This window comes from Myxine glutinosa, chromosome 3 (genome assembly GCF_964187855.1).
Source record: "Myxine glutinosa chromosome 3, kmMyxGlut1.1, whole genome shotgun sequence".
NCBI lineage: Eukaryota > Metazoa > Chordata > Myxini > Myxiniformes > Myxinidae > Myxine > Myxine glutinosa.
The window spans coordinates 50,294,974-50,321,724 of record NC_136263.1 but is presented as its reverse complement, the minus strand read 5'-3'; the positions used below and the strand labels follow the sequence as shown (position 1 = coordinate 50,321,724).

Here is a 26,751-nt window from a genome sequence, read left to right as displayed (position 1 = left end):
GAGGGGCACCGCGCTGGTTGGGGGAGAGGAGGGCTGACGTCACGTGACGGCGAGTAAAACCTCTCGTTCGCCGGCATTGTCCTCTCTTCCCTTTGCCTCTTGCCTTCCCTTGACTGTCCCTTCGTGTTGGACCTGTTCCGCTTTGTGGACGTTGGAAAGACGGTGGGCGCCGACGGTCATCCTCGCCTGGTGCCTGCGTGCAAGTGCTGTGCTGTGTGGCATGGGACGGACCGTGCAGGAGGCCGGTGTTGGCGCCAGCAAACGGGGCCGAGTGGTTCGCGCTGACCAGAGCCACGTCGACGGAGCCTGAATGGACCGACCCGAAATACAGACTGAGATAAGCCCGACACAAACGCGCACACAACGTTTCTTTTATTTATCCTCCCATTGTTCTGTACTAGGGCATGCCCGTACTATATATATATCTAAAATTATATCCCCCCCTCTATTTACATGAAATGGTTTGGTCCATGAAATGTTTTGGTTCATTCGCAACGCCAAAGCGAACGGCGAACGCTTTACATGAAATGGTTTGGTCCATGAAATGTTTTGGTTCATTCGCAACGCCAAAGCGAACGGCGAACGGCTTGCGAGTACAGTGACAATCCCCCCCCCCTCTATTTACATGAAATGGTTTTAATTAGTTTTAAAACATAGTTTAACGCCAACATAGCGGCAACATAGTTTGCCAACGTGAAATAAATGAATACGCTCTCAAATGTGCCGTCCGAGGCAGAGTGTGTTCGCCACGTTCGGCACACGCGATAGCTCGCTGCTCTCTGATTGGTTGAATCGTTTTTTGGACATAGCTCGGTAAGTAATTGTCCGATTAATATGAAACCTTGAAAAGGCACATCCTCGGGTCCCCAGCAATATACCTGGCAAGTTTAAAGTATATCGGACCGGTAGTTGTCGAGAAACAGCGGTCGCATACACACACACAGAGATTAGTGGAATTATAGATAGATGTGAAGTGAGGGGTGCGGGATCCCGATTTAGGAATATTGTTTAGTTTTGATCTTCGCGTTTCCCTGTCCTGATATTTATTAAATAAATCCTTGCATTATTTTCCCCTGTACATTTCACATTCGTTTCGGTTTGAATTATTTCCCTCAGGTTGAAGACATCGGACCGTGAAGGTAAGCGGCATTGTTCATTCCGCCTCGTGTATGATCCGCCATCAATTGGGAAACGCCCCGTTAAGCTCGATTCATCCGTGGTGACGCTCAGTCTTAACTGAGCAAACCACACGACATTGCTAAATTTGAATATGAGCAGCATGCTTAAATTTGAGCAGTGAGTGGTCATTTTTATGCCTCTACCCCTGAAGGTGCCCGGAGGCAATATGTTTTTGGGTTGTCCGTCTGTCCATCCGGGCTAAACCTCGTTTTTCTCAACAACCATATGTCTGATTGAGATGAAATTTTCAGGGTAGGAGTGACACCCATGCAAAATGTTTTGAGGATGATTGTGACGTCACGTGTATGGCAGCCATCTTGGATTAAACTCCAATAATTTAAAATATATATTTCTCAAAAACTGCTGAATAGAAAAATGTGAAACTTGGCACATTATCAAGTACTCCGAATGCGGAACGAAAGCATGATAATGATGGCATCATTGGTGAAGTGGTATACCAGCCATAAATGGTTTAATTGAATACCTTATCCTAAAAATCTGAAATAGCATGCTCATGATTTCTGACGCATTTGTATTGAAATATTAAATTCATGACATCATAGGTCACATGGTTTGGCAGCCATATGGGATTGAAGGAAAATATTAAATAATTATATCTCTGAAACAGCTTACCCTATTGATGCAAAATTTTACAAATATCATCTCGCATCATTGTTGCATATAGTTTGAAAATGATGATGTCGTAGGTAACTTGGTTTGGCAGCCATCTTGGATAGAAAAACAAACCTTATCCGATTAACATGAAACTTCACAAACGTGATACTCTACTCATACATATATGCAGAGTGTAATTTTTTACGTCACATGTCACGTGGTTTGGCAGCCATATTAGCTTGAAAGCCGATGTTTAAGAAAATCCCTTCTCCGAAAACGCTTCGCTAATCGATGTGAAACCTGTCTTGTGGTAAAAATGTCATACTTCAAAACAGCTGAAGGGATTTAAACCAAACTTGTTTATTTTTCGGACAGTGAACGAGGGAATCTACCCACTGTCACATGCAGGGACTATGTGGAGGCATATTGGTGACACAGTTGCATTGGTCTTCTTTTTTTTTCCTTATTTTTGTAATTCCCATTTTTCTCCAAAAAAGTGATTGCATAATACTTTATGGAACCACATCAGAGCATTTGCTTTGCATATCTGGCTGTGCTTTTGTATTGGGACTTAATGTTCAATATGTATATTTGGTTAATTTGTCAAAAGGTACATCGTGTACATTGTGTGGACATTCGGGGAAGTTCTTCTGACAAATTATTTGCTATTTTCATTTATGTGGCATTACACTTTTGTTCTGTGGATGCTTCAATATGTTTATTTCTTGTTTCTAACGCAAATTGAGAAGCTGTGGGATACTTTAAAGACTGAGAAAAGTTTCTTTATGTACATTGATAGATTATCATATTTCAATAGTTTCTGGCCCACATTGTGGCAAATAAGCTCCAGTAGTTTCGTGGCTGAATCCTTGAATTCTAAAGGCAAGGGTTATACTCATAAGGTCTTTGCATGGTCTGTGCAGGTACTGTTTGGGACATCGGATGGACAGGTGATTGCCATGGACTGCCATGGACGTATGCTTGCCCAAGTAGTTCTGCACGACTGTGACAGTGTCAGGGCCCTAGCTTGGAACCGCCCTGCCTTTCACATAGGAGACACGAGTGAGAGCGAGAGCGATTCGGATGAGACGGGCCCCATGGCACCGGGTTGGTTACTGTCAACATGCCACTTATAAATACAGTGATAGAGCAAGGATACAACAATAATAATATAAGAAGAAGAAAAACTAGACCACATTTGCAATGGTGATTGTGGGGTGTTGTACCTTTTCTTCATGCCTCCCAGTAGAAAGTTTGGCTGAGATTTCTCCGGCTGTAAGGCCACCTGGCCCTGCATTGCTTACCGTCACTTTTGGCTGTGGAGACGTCGCTCTTATGAGTGGTTATGACGACCTGACACCAACGCTGCTTAAAACTGGTCTGAAAGGTACATTAGGTGTTGTGGAGAGAAGAATCCCTTGGAGAGTAACCACCTTATTTTGCTTCTAACCTTTCATTGCCCTGCGCTCGTAAAGTGAAAAGCAAGGTTAGGCATTCGGTTGCGTACGTGTGGTGTACGTGCATGTCTGCATTTTTAAAATTCATTTTCTCGGCAACCGTTGGTCTGATTGACACATAATTTTACCATAGGAATGCCTCCATCTGTAGAATTTTTGCATTCATAATTATGACGTCATATGTCACGTGGTACGGGTGCCATATTGGAGAAACGTTACACCTCTATATCTCCCAAACCGCTCAATGGAAAACGTTGAAACAAGACTCATTGTCAAGTACTTCCCATGGGGAATAAGATATGTTGATGATTATGTCATCGGTGCCTTCATTATGACGTCATAATTCAACAAGTACAATGCTTGATCTGATCAGTAGGAACATTTTTTCCCCCTCTGCATCTGTTAGTCCGATGGACACGAAATTTGGACCAGAGGAGCACCTCCACCTGTAGAATAGTTGAATGAGAATTATGACGTCATAGGTCACATGGTACAGGCGCCATCTTGGAAAAACTTTGCACTTCTATCTCTGAAACCACTCCATGGAAAAAGTTTTTAAACATTGTTCATTGTCAAGTATTCCCCATGGGGAATAAGATATGTTAATGATGATGTCATCGGTGCCTTCGTTATGACATCATAATTCAACAAGTAAGACGTTTCATCTGATCAGTATGAATTTTTTTTTCTCTGCAACTGTTGGTCTGATGGACACTAAATTTTCACCGAAGGAATGCCTCCTCCTGTATAATATTTTAATGATAATTATGTCATAGGTCATGTGGTACAGGCACCATTTTGAAAAAATCGAAAAACGTTGCACCTCTATATCTCCAAAACCACTCTGGAAAAAATTGAAACGTGGCTCATTGTAAAGAACTTCATATGGGGAATGGGTGTTAACGAAGACGTCATTGGTGCCTTAGTTATGATGTCATAATTCAACAGGGACAACGCTTAGTCTGATCAGTTTGAAATTTATTGAGTGTGATCTACGCAACAATTATATTAGAGAATGTAAATTGAAGATGTCATCGCTTACGTGGTCTGGCAGCCATATTGGATCAAAGAAAAAAGAAAAAAAAAACCTTCAAAAACAGAAGAGTTGGCTCGCACCAAGTTGACTACGTGGGTTTAGTATTCTATGAATACCATCTAGTTCAACATGCGATTTGTTGTTTTCATCCCTCTTACTATTCCCTCACAGATGTTGTGGCCCAGTGGAATGCTGCTGGGGATATCTTAGCCGTGGCTGGAGTTGAACGAGGAGCCTTGGCACCTGACATTGGGCCTCAGGTCAACAGACGACATCCTGTCAGATTCTACAACTTCTCTGGTTCTCTCATCTCCTGCCTTGACATACCCACACAGGTATATGGAACTCTCACCTTGCCTCGGTATGCTAAAATTTACTCAATTCTTATTTATCTCACCTATTTTCGCTTTCTTTACCCTAACATGTCCCATTCCTCAACTTTTTTTTTTTAATGCCAAAGATCCAGGTGACATCACTTCTCCAACTTGCGAGAGTAACTTGGTAAAAAAGTAACTTTTCTCTCTTTTGCACCATTTGTACATTCCCCTTTGCATCCTCAGGTGTTCTCTCTTAATTATTTCCCCAATAACCTCAGCATGCCATCTCAGCGCTGTGCTGGGGACACAGAGATGAGCGGTTGTTCATTGCGGCGGGTGCGTCCCTACACGTGGCACGTGTCCAGCCTGGTGTGCCTGGCCTCCAGCTCCTTTGCCGACGTGTATTGGCCATGGCGCTGCATGACGAGCGGTCTCTGTCACGGCTCACTTTACCACCACGTCTTGCCTCGGATCTCCAACACACTTTTGCCGCAACGATAAAGGTGTCTTGCTTGCTTGATCTCCACAGATAAATATAATGCTAATGATATGATGCTACTTGTGTAATTTCTGACCCAACAGGGTTATGTTGCTTACCATGATATAGCAGACACTGCAGGCCCTTTTCCTATACATCGTCGACCTAGAGCTAGTAAACTGAACGGATCGGGAAACAACAGGACAAAAGTAACAACAGAGAGAGGGGGGAAACGCCAACAGCAGGGTTAAAGGCCAAGATAAAGGGAGACTTGGGCAAACAATGGGTAGGGGCAGGAATGAGGGGCAGGAGAGGATGCATAGGGTGGACAAGATGGATACAGAAGGAAACTCTCAGGAGGGAAAATTGGAAATTTGGAAGGAGGAGGGATTGTGGAGGGGGATTAATGAGGGTAGAAAAGATCATGTTTTTAGATTGGAGATTATCTGAGATGGTGGTGAACAGTCGCCTTGAAGATCTGGAGGGAAGGATGAGATTGAAGTGGATGTGGAAGTTGATTCCACATGTGTGGAAAAAAGAGAAACAAATGATTGGAAGTGAGTGAAGTGATCCTGGATTGAGGTCGTTTCACCAGAAGGGGGATGATGGTGGACCGACCTTGTGTGCCCTGTAGAAACCTGAGTCCCCTTGGAAACAATAGTGGGACTGAAGATTCAAACCCTTCTTCTACATGTCCTCAACATGCCATCTAAGCACTGTGCTGGGTTCTTCTGGTACTGTCGACCTCGGTCTTTGTGTAATGTCACAAAATGATTATAATAATTTGTGGATGACGTCAACAGGTCGTTGATTGAAGTATCCTAACTTCAGTCTCCCAAACACTGCCGTCGGAGCATGAAGGGTTCTTGCCAGAAACTTCAGCTTCTCCTTGCTTCCCATGGTGTTTAGCATACCTCAAACAACATCCTGTTGATTTCATCCATTGATACACCCGTCTGCTGATGCAGATCGACACTAGCCTTCATTGTACGTATCGTAATTTGTCCTTGCTTGGCTGATCCTGCAGATTGTTGGTTAACAGCAAAATGCAGCCACCAAATTGACGATGCAAGACCTCAGACAGGACAATTTTACAACACTCCTGGCTCGTGTGCTCTGGATTTCAATCTGTTCTCCACCATGGGCCAAAAAGTAATGGCATTGACAAAATTATTGACACTCGACTTAATATTTGGTAGCACACACAGCCTTTGGACAAAATAACTGCAGTCAAGTGCTTCCTATAGCCATGAATGAGATTCCTCCACCTCTCTACTGGCAGTTTCACCCACTCTTCTTGTGCAAACTGCTCCAATTCTCCCAGATATGAAGGGTGCTTTCTCCCAACTGCTGTTTTCAGATCTCCCCACAGGTGTTCAATGGGATTTAGATCTGAAACTCGTTGCTGGCCACTTCAGAACAGTCCAGCGTTTTATCTTGAACCATTCCTGGGTGCTTTTTGAAGTGTTTGGGGTCATTGTCCTGCTGCAAGACCCAATACCTTCGACGGAGACCCAGCTTTCTGACACTGGGTTGAACATTGTGCTCCAAAATGCCTTGGTAATCTCCTGATTTCATGATGCCAAGCACACATTCAAGGCACCCAGTGCCAGGGGCAGCACAGCAACCCCAAAACATCACTGAACCTCCATGTTTGACTGCAGGGAAGGTGTTCTTTTCTTTGAAGAGTTCATTTTGTCTTCTGGAAATATGGAGATGATGTGCTTTACCAAAAAGCTCTAATTTGGTCTCATCTGTGCACACGACATTCTCCCAGAAGGATTTGGCTTGTTCATGTGTGTTTTGGAAAACTCCAGTTGGGCTTTCTTATGTCTCTCTCTCAGTAGTGGGGTCCTCCTGGATCTCCTACCATAGAGCCCCCCGCCCCGCTTTCATTGAGTTGGCGACAGATGGTGTGAGTTCAAACTGTCGTACCTTGTGTCTGAAGGTCAGCTTGAATCTGTTTGGCAGTTGATCGAAGTGCTTTCTCCACCATTCGAACAATCTTTCGCTGCAATCTTCAATCAAGTTTTCTCTTGAAGCCACGTCCAGGAGCCACGTCCTACGAACATTGCATAGGGTGGACACCTTGAACATCAGGGTCTCTGGAGATGGGCTTGTAGCCTTGAGATTGTCCATGCTTGGCTACAATCTTGTGTCTGACCTCCTCAGACAATTCTCTGGCTTTCTTTCTTTTCTCTATGCTCATTGCGGTGCACACAGTGACACAAAACAGCAGAATGACTCCTTTTCTCTATTCAAACTGGTTGAATGAGTGATTTTTTTTGTATTGCAGGCACCTGCAACTCACTATGGGTGAGTTCAATTCCAAAGTAAAGGTGAATCACCTGCTTGAAATCTAATTATTTCTCACAACTTCTAAAAGGTGCCAATAATATTGGCCGTGCCATTTTAGGATTTCTGTGTGGAATAAGCTCGGATTTAGTAATTTTTTTCAGCTTTTTTTGTTTTGTTCTACTGCAAACCAAAGAAATACATCTGTGGATACCAAAATATATTTTAATTTCAACAATTTCCTGGAAGAAATTATTTGAAAAAAGTGCAAAGGTGCCAATATTTTTGGCCATGACTGTATATCTACACTGTAAGCTCATTTAAGTATTTAAAATTGGTCTATAATTCCTATTGAAGGATTCTTGCTTACTTAAGTTTTAAAATATCCTTTTTATAATTCATGGACCGGTGTGTTATTCACGGACTGTGAAAACATTTTGCTACCTCGGAGACATGCTGAATGGAGAAGGTGGATCAGACTCGGCGATGGTTGCTGGAGTGAGATGTGCATGGAAGAGAAAAGAGAAACAGGTTGAGATGGTTTGGTCATGTGTTGAGGAAGGATCAAAGTGACTGGTTGAGTAGAGTGATGGAAATGAATGTGGAAGGAAGTAGAGGACGGGGAAGACCGAGAAAGACTTGGCTAAAGGTGGTGGAAGTAGAAATGCGGGCAAGGGGGTTAACAAGGGGAGATGTAGATAATGGGGCAAAATGGAGAAGATTGTCATGGGGACCGCAAGGCTAACCCATGCTCTGGCAGGAAAAATGGCTTTAAACTTCCTGTTGTTGTTGTTGTTGGTGTGTGTTTGTCGTGCTACTCTTCTTGCAGTTTTGGGCCGATTACATCCAGACATGCTAGATAGGATCAGCATGACCATAATCAGTACACACGGATGTTTTAACTTTGCCAGTGGTCTTGGGGGTGAGGGTGACGCAAATGATCTATGTAAATGTGTATCGTGTAGCGTCGCCTCGAGGTGGGAGAGGGTATTACAAGTCCCAATCTTTACAGTATAGTATTGCTGTCTCCACCTTTTCTAGTGCAGTGAGGTGTTTTGAATTATAAGCAGTAGGCATGTTTTTGCTTCATGCACATAACCTGGGTTATTTTTTTTCTTTTTAATTTTCGGGATGATTGAGGCAGCTGTCAATTGCCTATACACTGCCCAAATAAAAGTATGTCAGAAGAATGTGTTGCATTCTTGGAACAAGATCGCCTGTAGGACGGATGCTCTGTTAGTATATGTAACGCAGTTCTACCCTACCCCAAATCCTTCTTTAGATTGGCTTGAAATGATGACGTGCTTTATAAATACCACATTATTACAATTATTATTGGTTCATCTCATCTCGATTCTCGAAGAGATTAACTTATAAAATGGGCCGTGATGTCCAGATGTCTGTCCATCCGGTCGTCCATTAACTTTTTGCTATTTTTTCTACTCCTTAATTATCACCTGGCAGCATTACACGATTAGGTCACAATGAAATGGATATGTAATTATTCAGTATTTATCTCTGTAAGAGGATTGCACCTCAATCTGTGCCCCATGATGTCACATAAATAAATCGCAACAACAATCACATACAGGGTGTCTCAAAATACATGGAACCCATGTCACTGCTAATAATTCTGCCAATATTAATGTTCTTGTTCTTTTTTGTCAGATTTGAAGAGAGGAGACCATAACAACTAATAATTATCAATCAAAATGCCTTGGACAAAGGAGGAAAAAATATTTTGCGTCACTACTTATTTGGAGACGAAATCATTCAAAACGGTGCAAGCAAAATTTCGCAGGAAACTCAACTTCAACAACTATCCCCAGAAAAACCAAATTTATCGTTGGGCACACAAATTTCAAGCCACTGGATCAGTAAACAATCTCAACAAGAAGGCAGAAACACCCAGTTCTGGCAGGAAGCTGACTGCAAGATCTCCTGACAATGTGAATGCGGTGAGACATTCTGTCGGAAGGAGCCCGAAAAAGTCCATCCGAAGACGTAGCCAAGAGCTGGGTCTTTCACGTGCGTCAGTGCAAAGAATCTTGATCAAGGATCTTCAGCTGTACCCATACAAGATCCAGATCAAGCATAAACTCACACCAGCTGACATGGCAAAACGTGTTGTGACGTGCCGGTGGTTCGAGAACAAGATCGAAGAGGATCCTGACTTTCTTGATGATGTTTGGTTCAGCGACGAAGCACACTTCTTGCTCTGTGGGCATGTCAATAGCAAGAACAATGTGTTCTGGGGCACACAAGCCCCAGACGAGGTGCTTCAGAGGCCCTTGCACTCTGTGAAATGCACGGCCTGGGTGGCCATCTCAAAACATGGCATAATCGGCCCGTTTTGGTTTGAAGACGCAGACGAGGAGGCAGTCACTGTCACAAAGGAGCGTTACATTGTGGTGCTCAACAAGTTCTGGAGGGGACTTGAGAGACGTCGTGGCGTGAATCGAGATGTGCAATGGTTCCAACAAGATGGGGCAACTCCACATACAGCCAACATCACGATGGAGTGGCTGGACCACCGATTCCCTGATCGGCTGATCAGCAGGCGCCGTGAACCCGAGTGGTCTCCGCATTCACCCGATCTGAACCCCCCAGATTTTTATCTCTGGGGGTTCTTGAAGGACCACGTGTATGAGAATCGTCCTCAATCCATTTCTGAACTGAAAGTGGCCATCACCCAGAAGATTCGTGCCATCAGGAAGGAAGAGTGTGTCAGGGTGATTGACAACTTCGCTCGTCGGCTTCAAGTGTGTCTCAGGCGCAAAGGCGGTCATTTGGAACATGTGCTCTAATAAATGTATCCTTTGAGCTAGAGACCTCAAATCTTCAGTTTTTTAAAATTGTTATCATATCAGCTTCCAGGAAATGTAATCTTTTTTGGAGTTTCTTGTCTGAGTAATAAATTATTATCATGTTAATGGGTTCCATCTATTTTGAGACACCCTGTATTTGGTTTTTTTTATGGTGGAGAGTGTATGTATTATTGATTTATGTGAGTAACCTTATGTAAAGTTAAAATTTAGGTTACATATGTCAATTCTAACTTTGTGAGGCCCTTTAAATGGTGAATGCCACCATAATTAATTATATTCGAATTCACTTCCTGTGCAGCCTCCCATTCCCGATCCCAACAACCTGCGTGACTTTGTGAGTTTCCCACCGCTGGGACGTGAACGACTGCACTGCACAATTCGACGTCTAGATGATGGGCCTGATGGGCCAGGAGCTACAGGAGGTGTAGCAGGAGTCGGGACGGGGGTCAATAGTGGAGGAGGTCCGACTTACGTGTTGTACCTCGAACACCTTGGCGGGCTGGTTCCGGTGCTCAAAGGGCGTCGTGTCAGCAAGCTGCGCCCAGAGTTTATTATCCTGGATCCTGGGTCAGAACCACGAGGAGGTGAGAGTGTCAGACCAAAAGATGTAGGCATGCTCTAGACTTTGTAGCCCAGCTATTTGTATGGAATTATTCATACCAAACAATTTTCATCAAGAAAATGTTATTTTTAAATTGTGAAACTGATTTGAGGCTTTTGATATCTTTGCAGATGAAGGTGGGGGTGTGGGAAGTGCAGGTTGCGGCTTTTTTGACAGTGGAAATGGGTCAGACGGAAGTGATGGTGATTTGGGGGATGAACCACCATCACGCCGCTCACCACGTTCCCGTCCCAGCCGCTCGCCGCGCATACCTCGGTATGGCAGTGACATCCACCATTTTGTCAGGACAATAGCAATGTGAACCCCCATTCTTTTTCTTCTTATTTCTCCTATTCCTCTGGTTTTGAAAAAATTAATTTTATTATAAAAGATTGTCATAAAGAAGCTTCATGAGACGACTGCTTATTATCTCACATAATTCCTGATACACCACTACAGAATGAATCTGGAAACTCGGCGCTCCCCAAAACTGAGCCGCAGCTGTGGTGACAGCACTCGTTCTCCACGCCTGCCAATCCGAAAATCATCACTCGGCTCGCCAGGCCTGTCAAGACGTGACCTACTATTGGATGAACCAATGCAGGTTAGCCGAGTTCTTTATATTCATATATTTTTCCTGAATATGATCACTGAGTTTTATATATTCCTTGCTATCCCCTTTATTAACTCGATTATTACATAATTTTGTACGGTATTACATGAGCGAGGTTCATGGAACAGTGAGATGATAATGGGGAACAAGGTGTATTTATTTTATCCAACCTCACGTATCCATCCTTCTCATTCACTTTCCTCGTGGTTCTTGCTTTGACCTGTCGCTTGCTGTCTCTCACACTCCAAACACGACCCAATAGCCTGGATTCCTGGCTCAAGTTACGTCTAACATCTGGGGCACAAAGTTCAAGATTGTGGGTCTTGCACCTTTTCTTCCCACCAACCTTGGTGCAGGTACCCTGTCTGCTTGCACCTATACTTCCAACCACACCTTTTTCCTCTCTCTCTCTTTTTTTCCTTTTCAATTTTGATATAATTGTGAAAGATATGTTAGCCGCTATATCATTTATTTTGAAATGTTTTTTGAATGGAAATGAAAATTGTTTTATGAATGGAAACCCAAGAGGTAACCTCTGATTATGTGAATGCTGGAATGGAATTCGAAACAGGGTATTTTATTTACTTGCTGCGTGTCATATATGGAGAACTAGAATGGGCACTCGGTAGAACCCATACCTCCCCCAGGCTGAAGAGTTTACGTTTTGTATCCCACTGATAGGCCGGATCCGGATCTTCACCAAAATCTAATCTATTCGTCCTCGTCATACATTCAACCTGTCCACTAAGTTTGGTCCAAATCTGTCTCTAACTTTAACTTTATGAGATATTGTGCTATATATCGTTTTTGACCCTATCTCTCAATGGTGACAAATCACTTTAAAAAATTCTCTGATCTGGATCTGGATCATCACCAAAATCTAAACAAATTGTCCTTGTCACACACCCAAACTCTCCACCAAATTTCGTCCAAATCTGTTCATACCTTTTTGAGAGGTCCTGCTCAAAGTCAAATAGGGGTTTGGAGTAAAATATTTGGAGTAAAAAACCATTAATACCCATTTTTAAGATACCAGACTTCTGCTCTTTCTATCCTTGACTCACAGTGATTTACAAGACAAGTTTGCTGCATCTTCAGCCACGACAGATGACCATATACCTGCCCGAGGTGCGGAAACAGTTGGCTGGCTTTCCTCCGCCACCTGCCTTCACTGCAAATGTGTTCAGTGAAGACGAGGACGAGGTTATGGGTAGGATACATTTTCTCCACAATTTTGTTGTTTCACACCACAACTTCTGTAATTTAGTGTTTGTTTTAATTTCCTGGTTTGTTGCAGTTATGCTTCAGGAAATAAATGGACTAATTGTGTGTGCTGGATAACTCTAAACAAGTTATCATGTGGTATAATATGCTTTTTCCATTTGTACATAGTCTCTGTACTATTTTCACAAACTCGTGCATGTGTGTGCCCACCCAGCACCTGGAGTTGCTGGTGCACAAGAAGCAAGCCCACCCTGCACCATGAACATTCCAATTGCACCAGTATACAGTGGAGCACAAACCATCTCTCCCACTCAGAACTTGGGTCTCGCACACTCATTGTTGGCCAATCAGAATGTTCAGCTGGATATCCTCGCAAATCCTCGGCCAGGGCCTACTCATCAGCCAGATTGTCAAAGGCCGCTGCCACCTCCACCACCTCCTCCAGCCTTGCCACCAACAAACCAACAAATGGCTTATGAAAGACCACCACAAATGCAAGCCCTTCCTCCTACATCAAGGACAACTGGTCCTCAGCCGGCATTATCCAATCAGTTTCTGCCACTGGAGATGCTGGCCGGACGGCGAACAACCCCAACTAATCAGAGTGTGACAACTGATAAATTTACCAATCAGAGGGCTGCAGCACTGGCGCTTGAGCTAGTTGCTAATAATAGGGTAGCACCAGGAGTTTCCCGTGCAGACAGTACCACAAATCAGGCTGGAGCAGAGGTTTTTGGGACTTTTCGCCGACCTCTGCTTCATGCACAACTGCGACAAGACCCTGCACGACCTTGTATAGACACCCCTCGAGTGTCAGAACTTGAAAATGGTACGATAAATGGGGGCTTGAATGTGCCCCCTCCATTACTTGGTGGAGATCACAATGCTGCAGTGGCACACATTCGAAAAGGTGGAGAGGCTTTGCGGCTTGGTATGGTAGAACCTCCAACTCAACCAGCTCCACCTCCAGCACCGCTCTTGCAGTTACAGCAACAACAGGCACACTACCTCCTGCAACAATTGCAGCTACCACAATCACATCATGTGATTCCACCACCACCTCCCCCTCCTGTCCCACAACCACTGCAACAACAGCAGCAATTGCCTGGCCTACCACCACAAACCGTACCGCATCACTCACTGCATGTCCTGCCAGGACAGTTCCCACAATCACATGTTCAACTTCAGCAACAGCAGTCCACACATTTACAACAGCATGCTATTCAGCAACAGCACGCTATTCAGCAACAGCATGCGATTCAACAACAGCATGCGATTCAACAACAGCACGTGCTTCAGCAACAGCATGCGCTTCAGCAACAGCACGCTCTTCAGCAACAGCATGCACTTCAGCAACAGCACGCTCTTCAGCAACAGCACGTGCTTCAGCAACAGCACGTGCTTCAGCAACAGCACGCTCTTCAGCAACAGCACGCTCTTCAGCAACAGCACGCGATTCAGCAACAGCATGTGATGCAGCAACAGCATGCTATTCAGCAACAGCAGCAACAACAGCATCAATCTACACATCAACACCATATTCAGTTTCAGCAGCAACAGCCTACGCCATCACAATTGCATCTTTCACAGTTTCAGCATATGCAGCAGCAACAGACACAGCCTGCCACATCTCAACACTCACAGCTTTTGCAGCTGCAGCAGCAGCTCCATTTACAACAACAAATGCAGTTTCAACAAATGCAGACAGGACAGGCTGCTCCACTGCCTCCACAATCACTTCAATCACTAGGATGCAGTTGCCCTCCGGTCTCAACACTCGGCTATGAACGCATTACAACCTTTGATAGTAGTGGAAATGTCCAGGAAGTGTGTCGGCCACGCTCCTCACCCAATGCGCCTACATCTGCTGCCCCACGCATCTCGGGCAGTTTCACTCTTCGCATCACTGCACCCACGTCACCACCTCTTGGCTCTATCAAAGCAGCATCAAGTAAGCGGCAAGGAGATAAAGCTCTGCCACCACCTCCACCACCACCACCTCCAGCATATCCACGACCTGGTCGAGCTACACTTCCAGCACCATCACGGAATAAAGTTCCATCAGAAGGTTGCCCCTGCTTGCAGCGTCCAGCACATGGCATGTGGGGCCAGGGACCCACCAAGAACACTGTAATTGTACACTCAGCAAGTCTTGCAGCACGCTCCACCTATAGCTTGCTCGGTTCAAGTGCCAATGGACGTGCTTCTATTACAGATCGTATCCAAAAATCAGTAGATGGGTTGGGTGAATATGTTAATGGAGCTTTCTCTGAAGATGACCCATCAGAATGTACAGCCAGCAGGCCCAAGGAACCAGTGAAATCAGAAGTTCTAGGTGGTCCTCCACCCCATGGCCCAGTACTTATAGGTGGTACCCTGAAACCAAGCAGGCCAGGACAGGGTCTTATTCCCAATATCACAGCACCTGCCACGTTCTCAACACTGCCACGGCCTGTACCAAGCTACCGTGACCCCCCTACACTCGGGCCTTCAGCGGACCTCTGGTTTCGGCAGGCTGTGCGAGCTAAATCAGCTGCTGCACAGCACAGGTCAAAGGTCCCTTCTGTCAGCCTAGCATCCCGTGGACAAACAGCTGCTGCACAGTGCTATGCCACTCTTCGTCCAGCGGCCACCAAAGTGCCTGGTATCAGCGCAACATTGGGCCATAGCTATGCCGACGGGGGTCTTTCAGGTCCACGTCATAGCCTGGCGACCAGTTACCTGCCTGGCCTGGCCTATGTGACATTACCACGACCTGGAAATTTGATACTGGAGGACGGACAGGCTGCCCGGCCTGACTCTGACGAGGGGCCATTGTCAGCATACTCTGGTGAGGGTGCACTGTTGACAGAGCCACAGAGTGACAAGCGTAAGAGTCGCAAAGCACGGGCCGATAGTGGTCGGGGTGAAGACGACATAATCCAAGTCGCTGCAGAGGGGCTGCAAGGTTGGTCTTAAATGTCATTAAAATAAATGTCTTTAATGCTTTTTGGGTTTTTTGTGGAGTGAAGTTTTCTTTATTTTTGGGATTAATTTCATCACATCCGTTTCCTTTTTAAATATTATTTCAAGTTACAAAAATAATGACTGACAAAGTGGCATGGATTTTAACTTTGTTGTTGTTACTATTATTAACTTACTTTTCAATAAAGCAACACCTGTCTTTTAATCTTTAAAGTTAATAGTTATTGGGGCAGTCAGTAATACTCTTCACTTGTTTGTGCAGCATCATGTAAAGACATGTTTAATGCCTTGCTGCCGAGTCCTCGATTGGCTCCAAATGAGCGGAGGAGGTGCATGCCAGGGCCCAGGCCTTCGTTGGGAGGGTCTCGCAGCTCAGGAAGTGGACAAGGCGAGCCAGCTGAGAGTTCGGACAGTGAGCATGAGGTCATGGTGGGTACGGACGAATGTCAAGGGGCAGCTGGTTCGGGTCGTAAGGCGTGGAAAAGTCGTCGATCTGGACGACTTCCTGGTGATGGTGACAATGGTAAAGGTAGGATTTTTTTTTTTTTGGTGGTGGTGGGAGTGTGAATTGACGAGTAGTCTGTCGTTCTTCAGAAGGGTGTAGTAAAATGCCACATTATAGAACCTACCAGAACAATGCTTTGCATAAAAAAAATTAGTATTCCAAGACGATGTCCTGTGTTGCGTCACATATGTTCCTCTGTTTGTCCATGTGTGTGTGGCAGCTCCACTCTGAGCCTTAGATCATGCTAAAATAAAAAATGCTATAAAGGAATATGTTTTAGAAATCCCATCACAGCTGTCGTTCACTCTATCAATGGTACTGGTTTTGCCTTTCCCGCTTCCCACCTTTCTGTAAGGTCGCCGAGGTGCAGATCGTGAGGATGGCCGGCTCGCGGGGATGGCTCATGGAGTGCATGTAGGCCTGCCATTGGCTAATGTTCCGGTATCCACAAACAGCTTGGTTGGTGGACCAGGGTTCGTATTTGTAATGGCAAACAAACAGCCGCTGTGGAATGAGGCTACACAGGTGTACCAGCTGGACTTTGGAGGACGGGTCACCCAGGAGTCAGCCAAAAACTTCCAGATTGAGCTGGATGGGAAGTTGGTCAGTCAAATACACTTTTACATTTCACCTTGTCATTTCACCATGCCATCCTGCCACTCACCAAACTGATTCAGTTTGACTCTAATAATTTCTTCCCCAATAATAATCTCTAATAATGACTCCCTGACCCCCCATAATACCTTCATCAGAATGTAAACCTTTCTCCCTTTGCTTTTCAACTCTCCAATGAAGCTAGACATTGCACATAAAAATACAAGGAGCTGATACTCTAGGTCCCCCGCCTTTAGGGTGGTATGAGAAATAGATCTGTGAGGTATGAAAGCTAAATCTTAAACAGTTTTTTAAATATCACGTACACAAGCCAATTTACCGAGATGGTTGCCATGGCAACACAATTCAGGCAATATCAGCCGTGATATAATTGTTGTAAAAATGCGAGTCTCACAACAGCTTTCTCGTTCCGAGTTTAATCTGAATCAATCTCGTATAGCATCTACAAAGAATACATGGCAACCGTCATTTCACTTCTCTAATAAGCATGAAGAGTATACATCATATTGGGTACACATAAGCAAGCCTCATGCCGGCATGATTTCTCACCTTCCTAAATTAGAGCGTAATTGTCTCAGGTCTCCGATTTCGGGTCTGCCCCTCGCTGTCAGCGAGTGGATATTTATAAGAGTACTGTCGTGGACAGACGATGTTACTGCACCTGGGCCAGCTTAGCTGGCTAAGTTTCACCACAATAATCAGGTTCAGGTAATGTCATGAGGAAATTAGGAATAGATATCTGCATTCTGCAATATGAAAGCTAAATGTTCAACGGTTTTTGGAATATCGCGTACACAAATGTAAATGGATGTATGGTCGGTCGGGTGATCGGTCGTTCGGTCAGATGGAGCTCTTTTTAATGTATCCCCCGTATCCGACATTGTCGGAGTGGCGGGGACAACAACTTGTCTGCCCATAAGTTACCAGTCAATGATCCTATTAGCTGATATAGATTAAAGTTGTACATTGCCCTGCCAATCTGACCCTGACAATCTGCCCTGACAATACTGGTAATTCCCTGCTTGTCGTTAAAGGCGGCAAAAAGGGTTGGCGTCAGGAAGGGCATCCGGCCGTAAAACATTGCTTCAAAAAGGGGACCGAAAAACAACAACAACCACGGTTCCCGAAAAAGGCCAACCCCCGCTTGCGGGGAAAAATGGCCTCTAAAGGTGTTTTATTTATTTATTTATTGCCCTGCCAAAATAAAATGACCACCCCAAAATAGTATATTGGGCCATTTCTCCAAGAGTACTTTAGACTTTAGAGCTACAGATATACAAGTCCAAGCATTTCTTACCTCAGTTGATTGTATGAAACGTGCTATGAGTAAGTCTTTTTTTTATTTCTCTGCAAGGCTTAAAAAAGAGCCTGCACACCACCTTCTTCTTCTTCTTCTTCTTCTTCTTCATGCGTAGGCAGCACATGACTGCGGGTAGCATTATTTTCTGGAGGAATGGATGTGCTGCTGGTGCAATGCTCCCTGTGGGATAGAGCAGTAATTTGGAAATTGGCCAGGGTGCCGGCGATAGCTCACCTACGTGATCACGTAAAGGAGAAGGCAATTTAGGAAACATTATTGTACTTTTAGCCTGGTGGTGGCTTAACAGTTAAGGTGGCTGGCAGAAGATCTTAATGTCCTGAATTGAAGCTCTGATCCATGCCATATATTAACACCAGGTGGGTCGGCTCAGCCTGTCATCCTTCTGAGGTCGGCAAAATGAGTACCAGCTCTGGGGAAAAAAACGAGTCATTACAGTATCCTGCATCGGGGTGATTACCTGCAGATTGTTCCCCCTAACTAATGAAACTACCTGGGCAGCCCTTTGCGACTGACGGCGCAAAAGGAATGGTTTTTGTTGTACTTTTAGTTGAATCATAAGGACATTATTCATCGAAAATAAACCTTTTTGTATAAAAAGGCGAGGCTTCTGGAAGACTTAGAACACTGAATGGATCGGGTCGCAACAGAAGAAAGGGAACAGTAGAACGAGGGGGAAAACACCAACAACAGGGTCGAAGTACAAAATTCGAGGTAGACTATGAGAGGCCGCATGGGGTGGACAAGATAGATACAGAAGCAAACTCTCAGGAAGGAAAGACTGGAAATTTGTAAGGAGGTGGGCTTGGGTCGGGGAGGGGATAAATGGAATTTGAACCTTGGAACTCAACATCACAAGCTATGTATCCAGATGGGAATGCCAAACAGGTCCACCCATAATCATATGCCAAGGGTCAGAGTTGCAAAAAGTATCAACGTTATTGATGGAAGTTGTGATGCACAAACGTATGTACATGCGCACACGTGTTCTGTTTTGCAGGTGATGCAGTTTGGTCGGATCGATGGCAATGCCTACATTCTCGACTTTCAGGCCCCCTTCTCGGCAGTGCAGGCCTTTGCGGTGGCCCTGGCTAACGTCACACAGCGGCTCAAGTGAACTTAACGGCTCCACTTCTCGATGAGGATTTTTTTCCCACCGATACCCACTGAAAATGCTGTGAAATCTGAAGCTTGTGATTGACACTGCTTTCAGAGGGGTCTGCCCAGTACAACCCGATTAGGCTGTCAAGGTACGGTGCAAAGCATTCGAAATGTTTTATGAAGCGTATGGTGGTTCAGGTTGGGTTGTATCGATTCAGACTTGTCCATGCAAAGAGCAGTGGGTTTGAAGACTAACCGGTACAACTGCTGTGGCTGGTCAAGTACTAGTCTCCATGCAGTTAGGATTGCCGACTCAGCGTTCCTTTTTGAGTGACGATATGTCGCAGAACGCTCCGCCAGCCATTTGGCGTTGAAAATTGGCCTGTCAAGGCTGACACTTGCAGCTTGAAATTCTAGCCAGAAAGCTAGTACTGCCTTTGTCTGTCCTTCTTCAGTGAGTCACGTGACCATCTACTGCCCTTTTTTTTTTTTTCCTTCAATCTCCTTTTCCTACCTCAAAGAAAGCTCAGAATGAACACCATGGGGTACCCTCGATGGATCCCAAATTTTCCATTGGCACAGGATTGTGGCAGGAATATGGAATTTGCTTGCCGCAGTTGTTCTGGAATGTTTTGCCTACATTCGATGTTGCATTGCCCATTCGATGTTGATCGTCATCATCTCAAGAATACAAAAATGAACACACACGATCACTGAAATATACGGCCCTGGCGTTTTAAGGCCTACTCCAGTACTTGAGGATAAGATAGCGCCCTTCCTTCTGACTGGATCTTTTTTTTTTTTGTCCTGTCTTGCCTCTTTATAAAATAGACCAAACATTTTACTTTTTACTTCCTCTGTTGTCCGCTACTTTGAAGTTACTGAAAGTTTGTCAGCAAGTAGACAACATTTGGAATTTAATTGAGAATTGTGCTAAAAGTAAAAATATAAAGATTGTGTTAATGTACATGTTTGAGCCTTTAACAATGTTTCTAATCCTGTGGAACCTTTTCAGAGATATTGCTTCCCTGTTGTACGTTCTTGCAGTCCTGCCGGTTTATTGACACAAGCAAGCTCACTTTGTGTTCATAATTTATCGGTTTGTATTAAAGTTCTAAAATAGTTTCAAAACTTTATGAAAATAGTTTATACAGCCCCCATGTGCCGATGTGCAATCATTTTAGCGAAACGGACACTAATACCATTTTCCTGGCAGTGCGGATTTGAATCCCAAAGTCAGCGGTGAAACGTCTTGTGGGGGACGGAGGGGGGGCAGGAGGGGGGACTGAACCCCCGATTTAAAACCACTTTATGCCGAAGCAGTAGGCGGGCGAACCTGATGGTGTTTCCAATAAGTTTTTTTTTTTTCAAGGTGCTTTATCCATTATTTTTTTTTTGAATGGATTGGAATATTTACAGTGTTAACTATCTCTTTTTGGAAATGCACCTATTTCAAGGCCTGTCAAGTGTTACGGTTTGGAAAGTTCCAATGGGGGAAGGAGTGTGGGCTGCGGGAATGAAACAAATTTCAATATTTTGGGGGCACGGGACGTTTTTTTTTAAAACACATTAGCGTAAGGTCATGTTCCACATCTGTTCCCCAAGCTTGTACTTCATGGGAATTTGATGCCATTTTGTTGAACCCATCTACAAGTGGAATTAACCGGGTTGTCACTTATATAGCTAGATATGTATATCTCAAACCAATTCACCGTCTTGGTCACATTTTCTCGGAATATTTATTGACAGCAAATGTTTACTTGATAAGCAGTAATCAAGGGACCATAGAATATATGCCAAATCAGTATCTTTTTTTTTTCATTTTTTTTTTTGTTTGGGCGATTTTGGGTAACAGCAAATAACATACATGCAAAATCAGCTGCCTGATTGTGTCGTGATTTAGTTCCTCGAAGGAGTCAGATTGCTCGGACTTTTATCAACGAGCTAAACCGCCGCTCTTTAATTTTCATTACGGATATCCTTTTGTTTTATTATTACTTGATCCTTTGCTTTTTTGTCACGTTTCACTGGAGGTGCTCGACCAGAGCTGCCGGACAACTGCCTTACGGAACCCGGTCGAATATCAAAGGCCTTACTGGGTGTGTCTCGATCATCACGTGATGCATGAGTGCCAGACCAAATCAAACCCGCTAAAGCTATGCCGGCAATGTCTAACAAGACTCGCTGTCATTGCCGATTAAAACACAAACTTTCTATTGGCTGAAAGATACAGTCTGTTATTGATGTATCGATTATGTCAGAGTGCACTGCCAGCAAGAACAGCCAGATGCACTAACACCAAGCTGCCATTGTCGCGCTAATCGACTGTTGTAAGCGTTCAATATGATGCAATAACGGCATCTAATTGGCCATCGTGCTTCCCGCCCATGTGCAGCTTCAATGTCTGCTTTATTACTTCTGAACTTTCATTCTTAAAAAAGTGTTTATATTGTTTGTTGTTACCTTTCTCGTAGAAATGAAAAGCATGTTTAGCATCAAGAAATAGTCAGAATTTATAGTTGCATGGTGAATTGGTTTGAGATTAGTACGTGATATTTGCATAATGGTTGTGACGAGTGAAATGTCTTGGGTTATTAGGTTTTGAAACGTGCAAAGTGTCAACCTGCAGGAGGGAAAGAGTGATGCTCGACTGACCGTTTCATTGATATCCTTGTGGCCATAGCGATCACGTCTTTTGAAGTTCCATCACCGTATGTTGATCAAGTTCACGGCTTTGAGCGATTTGCAACTTTTTTCCCCCCTCAACTCTCCACTGAGCATAAAACTTAAAGTTTAAATCCTGGTGAAATTTTGAGGCCGTATGTGATGTCGTCATGTCGGTAAGACACGATGCGCCACGAAGACTCGGGTCTCTTCACTACCCCGTCAGATGTCGTTCTTTGTGGCCAGCCCTTGCCACGCACCAGAAGCAGCCTATCCAGCTCGTACGTTGGGTTACTTTTCCATGCCCAAAACTATGGTCAAAAACACTTGAAGTGGCAAAAGGCGAATGTTTCGTGATGACTGTCATGAGGAAAAGGCATCGCCCATGAAGCCATTGTTCCGCACCCTGTTACTTGGCACAGACAGGACCGAGCTCTCTCTATTCGTGCCTGTTGTGATGTTCTGCCTTGTGTTGTTTTTGCTTGAAATGTCAAAAAAATAAAGCTGCCAAGCTTTTACATGTGGGCTTTTCCTTTTGTCTTAAAGCTGTAACAATTTGCAATATGGGATGGATGCTTTTGTACCGCGATGTACCATAGCTACATTATTAACTTGTGCAACCCACAACTCCTCCTTCTAACACGTGTTTCTTGTCACTCACCTACTGACCTTCCTCAAGTCTCTTTCCCTCACCTCACCTTTCCTTTGGGGGTACAATAAGACTTTGTAAATGTGTTCTGATTACTCCCACTTGCATACTTCTGGAGCCATGCCATGAATAGAGCCCGAAGTATGTTCAACATGGCATCAAAGGAACCCTGGAGGTGGTGGCAGTGGGCATGGCCACAGGTAGTCTTGCCCTGTACTGCTGCAATTTTTTAAGGAACACCTTAGTGATGTGAATTACTTGCATTGTACATACTCATATTGGCTAAAAATGGAATCTGCTGCTTCTTCGCCATTAGAGAGGGAAGAAACTGCGGTGTCAGCATGAACAGGCCAATCTGAACAGATTCGTCACAGTCCATTATAGGCCTGTTTCCAAAGATTTGTGAGTGCATGGTAGTACATATTAGTACCTGCCTGTTTTTGGCGCTACCCTGTTTTTCCTCGTGTGCTTCTTCCTTTGTATGCAAACTTGATCTTTCTTACTTTATCCCGACATTGCGGTTGCATACACTTGGATAACAGCTGCACTGATATTCGATGGAACACCTTTTCATTCCTTAATTTGCAGTTTAGGTCAGTTTGAGTTCAGCCTGTATTTTCTTTGCCCAAAGTGCAAACTTTTGAATATTGAAGTAACATATCGGTAGAGGCTGCACCAGTGCACCAATCATTTTATCGGTGTTGCAGGGAGCATAATGACAGAGAATGGGATTATGATGGCCTGTCGGTCCACCACGAGTGGCTGAGGGGAGTCGGCATCATGCTTAAGACCGTCCAGTCACATTGAAGGTGGGATTTCCTCATGTGGGCAGGTTTATGCGGAGAAAGGGATGCTGAACTTTTGCCAACACAGGAACAGAACAGCTCATGGTGTGAACCCGTACGCTCTGACTCTCTGAGACGGTAACACAAATAACATTATCATAAATAATAACTGAAGGTGTTTCCCCTTCAAAGAAACCTTTTAAAATATATTGGGAATAGATCAACTATTGAAAAAGTGCATCATGCAAAATGGATTTTAATTCTACACACTGTAGTCAGATGGGGTGAGAACAAATCTACCAGGCTCATGCCAGGCGGCAAAAAGTCTGGCATCTCAAGGCTGCCTTTCTTTGATGTCAGGCAGCTTGGCAGAGGCTTACGGAGGGAGAACTGCATGTTTACAGCTAATATCTGGGGAATTCGGCCATTGAGGAATGTTGTTGTCGAAGTAACCAACCGGGGTCTCCTTATTGGCTGGATCACTGGGGCCCAACTTTGTGATGTCAATGTTATCTCCTGAAGCCTCCTACCCCCCCCCCCCCTTTCCTCCTTTCCTCCTTCTCCACCCTCCTTCTCCCCTCAGCCTCCTGCCTTGGCAACTTCAAACTCACACAACCACCTTCTCTAAAATAAACAGCTGAACCACTATAAATGGTTTTGTGCAAGGACTCGGGGAGAAATATGAGCTGGATGACTTTATCCTGTAATTGTTTATGTGTATTTGGGTATCCGTGTATTTCTGCTGTGCTTAACGTCATACCATGCTTTCTCCCTTTCGTGAAGGCAATAAATGCTCATGTTAAACCACAACAAATGGAGGATATTTCATGTAGAATTCTTCCACAGTATACTTTTCTTGCTTCGTACCTTTTATTTCGCCCGACTCAGGCTGTCCTAAGTATGTTTTCTGGCTTTCACACTGACATTTTGCAGTGCAGTATAAAGAAAAGATTGTGGTATGATGTTTAACATGGGTTCAATTTATTTCCATACTATTGCAAATTAGCATTATTTAAATAAAATAACTATTATTGTCACCAATTCTTCATCGTGTGTGTGTGTGAGAGAGAGAGAGAGAGAGACAGAGACAGAGACAGAGAGAATTCAGAAAGTATTCAAACCCCTTCACTTTTTTCACATTTTGTTGTGTTGCAGCCTTATGCTGAAATCATTTAAATTCATTTTTTCCCTCATCAATCTACACTCAATACCCCAAAATGACAAAGAGAAAACAGGATTTTAGAAAGTTTTGCAAATTTATGAAAAAACAAGTACAAAAAGTTTTAATTAAAACAAAAGCCGCGTCGATGTTACACAATGCCTAGATGCAGCTGTGCCTATAACGTCGATGTTACACAATGCCTAGATGCAGCTGTGCCTATAACGTCGATGTTACACAATGCCTAGATACAGCTGTGCCTATAACGTCGATGTTATAGACACAGGACATTCCTATTGATTCTATTACTTGATGTTATTTTTGTGCAAAGTGAAAATATATCTCGGCAATTTCCCGTGTGTGGCGACGAATTTTTAATATATCTCGGCATTTTCCCGTCTGTTATTTCAGGCGGTGTATGACTGACCATGCCGCGATTTAAAAAAAATATATCTCGGCAATTTCCCGTGTGTGGCGACACGTGAACGAAGCTATGCTCCTCTCTCCACATTATTGTGACGACGTATAAATTAAATATTTCATCGTGACGATTGTCATCAAATGGACGAATTTTTAATATATCTCGGCATTTTCCCGTCTGTTATTTCGGGCAGTGTATGACTGACCATGGCGCGATTTAAACAAAATATATATATCTCGGCATTTTCCCGTCTCTTATTTCGGGCGGTGTATGACTGACCATGCCGCGATTAAAAAAAAAAATCTCAATGGACTTGAAGTTACAGGCTTTTGAGAATTCATTTCGTTCTATAAAGGGCAACTTTCATCGGATTTTCTTCCCGTTTTTTTTCAACCGAGTCTAAAACTATGCTAGCGACTGTGAAAAATGAAATGATATATCGAATTTGATTTGAAATAAAACTGTGTGAGAGGAAGACACCACGGGCCTACAAAACAGGCCTCAAAGCTATGCGAGTTAATAAAATGGTGGATATTTGTTTATATGAAGCCTCTCCCACAATGGGTGGAGCTATGGTTCCCAGAATGGGTGGACCTTTGAGGTTTTGTCTTCTCTGCAAGAACAAGAAGAAGAAGAACAACAACAACAGCAGAGGACACGATGAGCAGCGTCTGCGACGCGGCTAAAAACACTGAAATATCACATTGACATAAGTATTCAGACCCTTTGCTATGACACTTGAAATTTAACTCAGGTGCCTCCCATTTCTCTTGATCATCTTTGAGATGTTTCTACACCTTGATTGGAGTCCACCTGTGGTAAATTCAATTGATTGGACATGATTTGGAAAGGCACACACCTGTCTATATAAGGTCTCAGCTGACGATGCATATCAGAGCAAAGACCAAGCCATGAGGTCGAAGGAACTGCCTGCAGAGCTCAGAGACAGGATTGTGTCGACGCACAGATCTGGGGAAGCCTACAAAAAAATTTCTCTTCCTAGAACTGGCCGCCCGGCCAAACTGAGCAATCGGGGGAGAAGGGCCTTGGTAATAGAGGTGACCAAAAACCCCATGGTCACTCTGGCTGAGCTCGAGATCCTGTGTGGAGATGGGAGAAACTTCCAGAAGGACAACCATCACTGCAACACCCCAATGATCTGGGCTTTATGGAAGAGTGGCCAGACGGAAGCTTCTCAGCGAAAGACACATGAAAGCCCGCTTGGAGTTTGCAAAAAAGCACCTAAAGGACTCTCAGACTGTGAGAAACAAGATTCTGTGTGACCATCGGGTTCTTGGTCACCACTATTACCAAGGCCCTTCTCCTCCGATCGCTCAGTTTGGCCGGGCGGCCAGCTCCAGGAAGAGTCCTGGTTGTTCCAAACTTCTTCCATTTAAGAATTATGGAGGCCACTTTGCTCTTGGGAACCTTCAATGCAGCAGAATTTTTTTTTGTAGGCTTCCCCAAATCTGTGCCTCGACACAATTCTGTCTCTGAGCTCTGCAGGCAGTTCCTTCGACCTCATGGCTTTGTTTTTGCTCTGATATGCATTGTCTGTTGTGAGACCTTATATAGACAGGTGTCTGCCTTTCCAAATCATGTCCAATCAATTGAATTTACCATAGGTGGACTCCAATCAATCATCGGTTTCTGAGTTTTGGGACATGGAATGTCGGGACAATGACATGGAGATCAGGAGAAGTGGTGGAAGTATTGGTCAGAAGAAGAGTGGACAGATGTGTGCAAGAGACAAGATGGAATGGAAGTGGTGTGAGAATAGTGAAGGGTAGGCAGGGACAGAAATACAAGTTTGTGTGGCAAGGGTGCCCGGAGGGCATGAATGGTGTTGGTGTCCTGTTTTCTGAGGAGTGTGTAGACAGTGTGGTGAGTGTGACTAGAGTGAGTGATAGGTTGATGATGGTGAAAA

At 44.2% G+C, this 26,751-nt stretch overlaps 1 protein-coding gene across 3 annotated transcripts in view; it reads left to right on the top strand.

Moving 5' to 3' along the window:
• TULP4 (TUB like protein 4) overlaps positions 1-22,328 on the top strand; it is a 38,507-nt gene extending 16,179 nt beyond the window's left edge. For 2 of the 3 annotated variants that reach the window (XM_068110892.2, XM_068110893.2), the window contains 13 exons: positions 2,718-2,901; positions 3,041-3,181; positions 4,459-4,622; positions 4,883-5,107; positions 10,504-10,789; positions 10,938-11,082; positions 11,266-11,410; positions 11,682-11,775; positions 12,486-12,629; positions 12,858-15,590; positions 15,870-16,136; positions 16,468-16,715; positions 19,046-22,328. In XM_068110892.2, coding sequence (XP_067966993.2) covers positions 2,718-2,901; positions 3,041-3,181; positions 4,459-4,622; positions 4,883-5,107; positions 10,504-10,789; positions 10,938-11,082; positions 11,266-11,410; positions 11,682-11,775; positions 12,486-12,629; positions 12,858-15,590; positions 15,870-16,136; positions 16,468-16,715; positions 19,046-19,162 — 4,893 coding nt within the window. In that variant the 3' untranslated portion in view covers positions 19,163-22,328. The remainder of the gene's footprint in view (positions 1-2,717; positions 2,902-3,040; positions 3,182-4,458; positions 4,623-4,882; positions 5,108-10,503; positions 10,790-10,937; positions 11,083-11,265; positions 11,411-11,681; positions 11,776-12,485; positions 12,630-12,857; positions 15,591-15,869; positions 16,137-16,467; positions 16,716-19,045) is intronic. The other variant, XM_068110895.2, reaches the window with a different exon arrangement.
• The last annotated feature ends 4,423 nt before the right edge of the window (positions 22,329-26,751 follow it).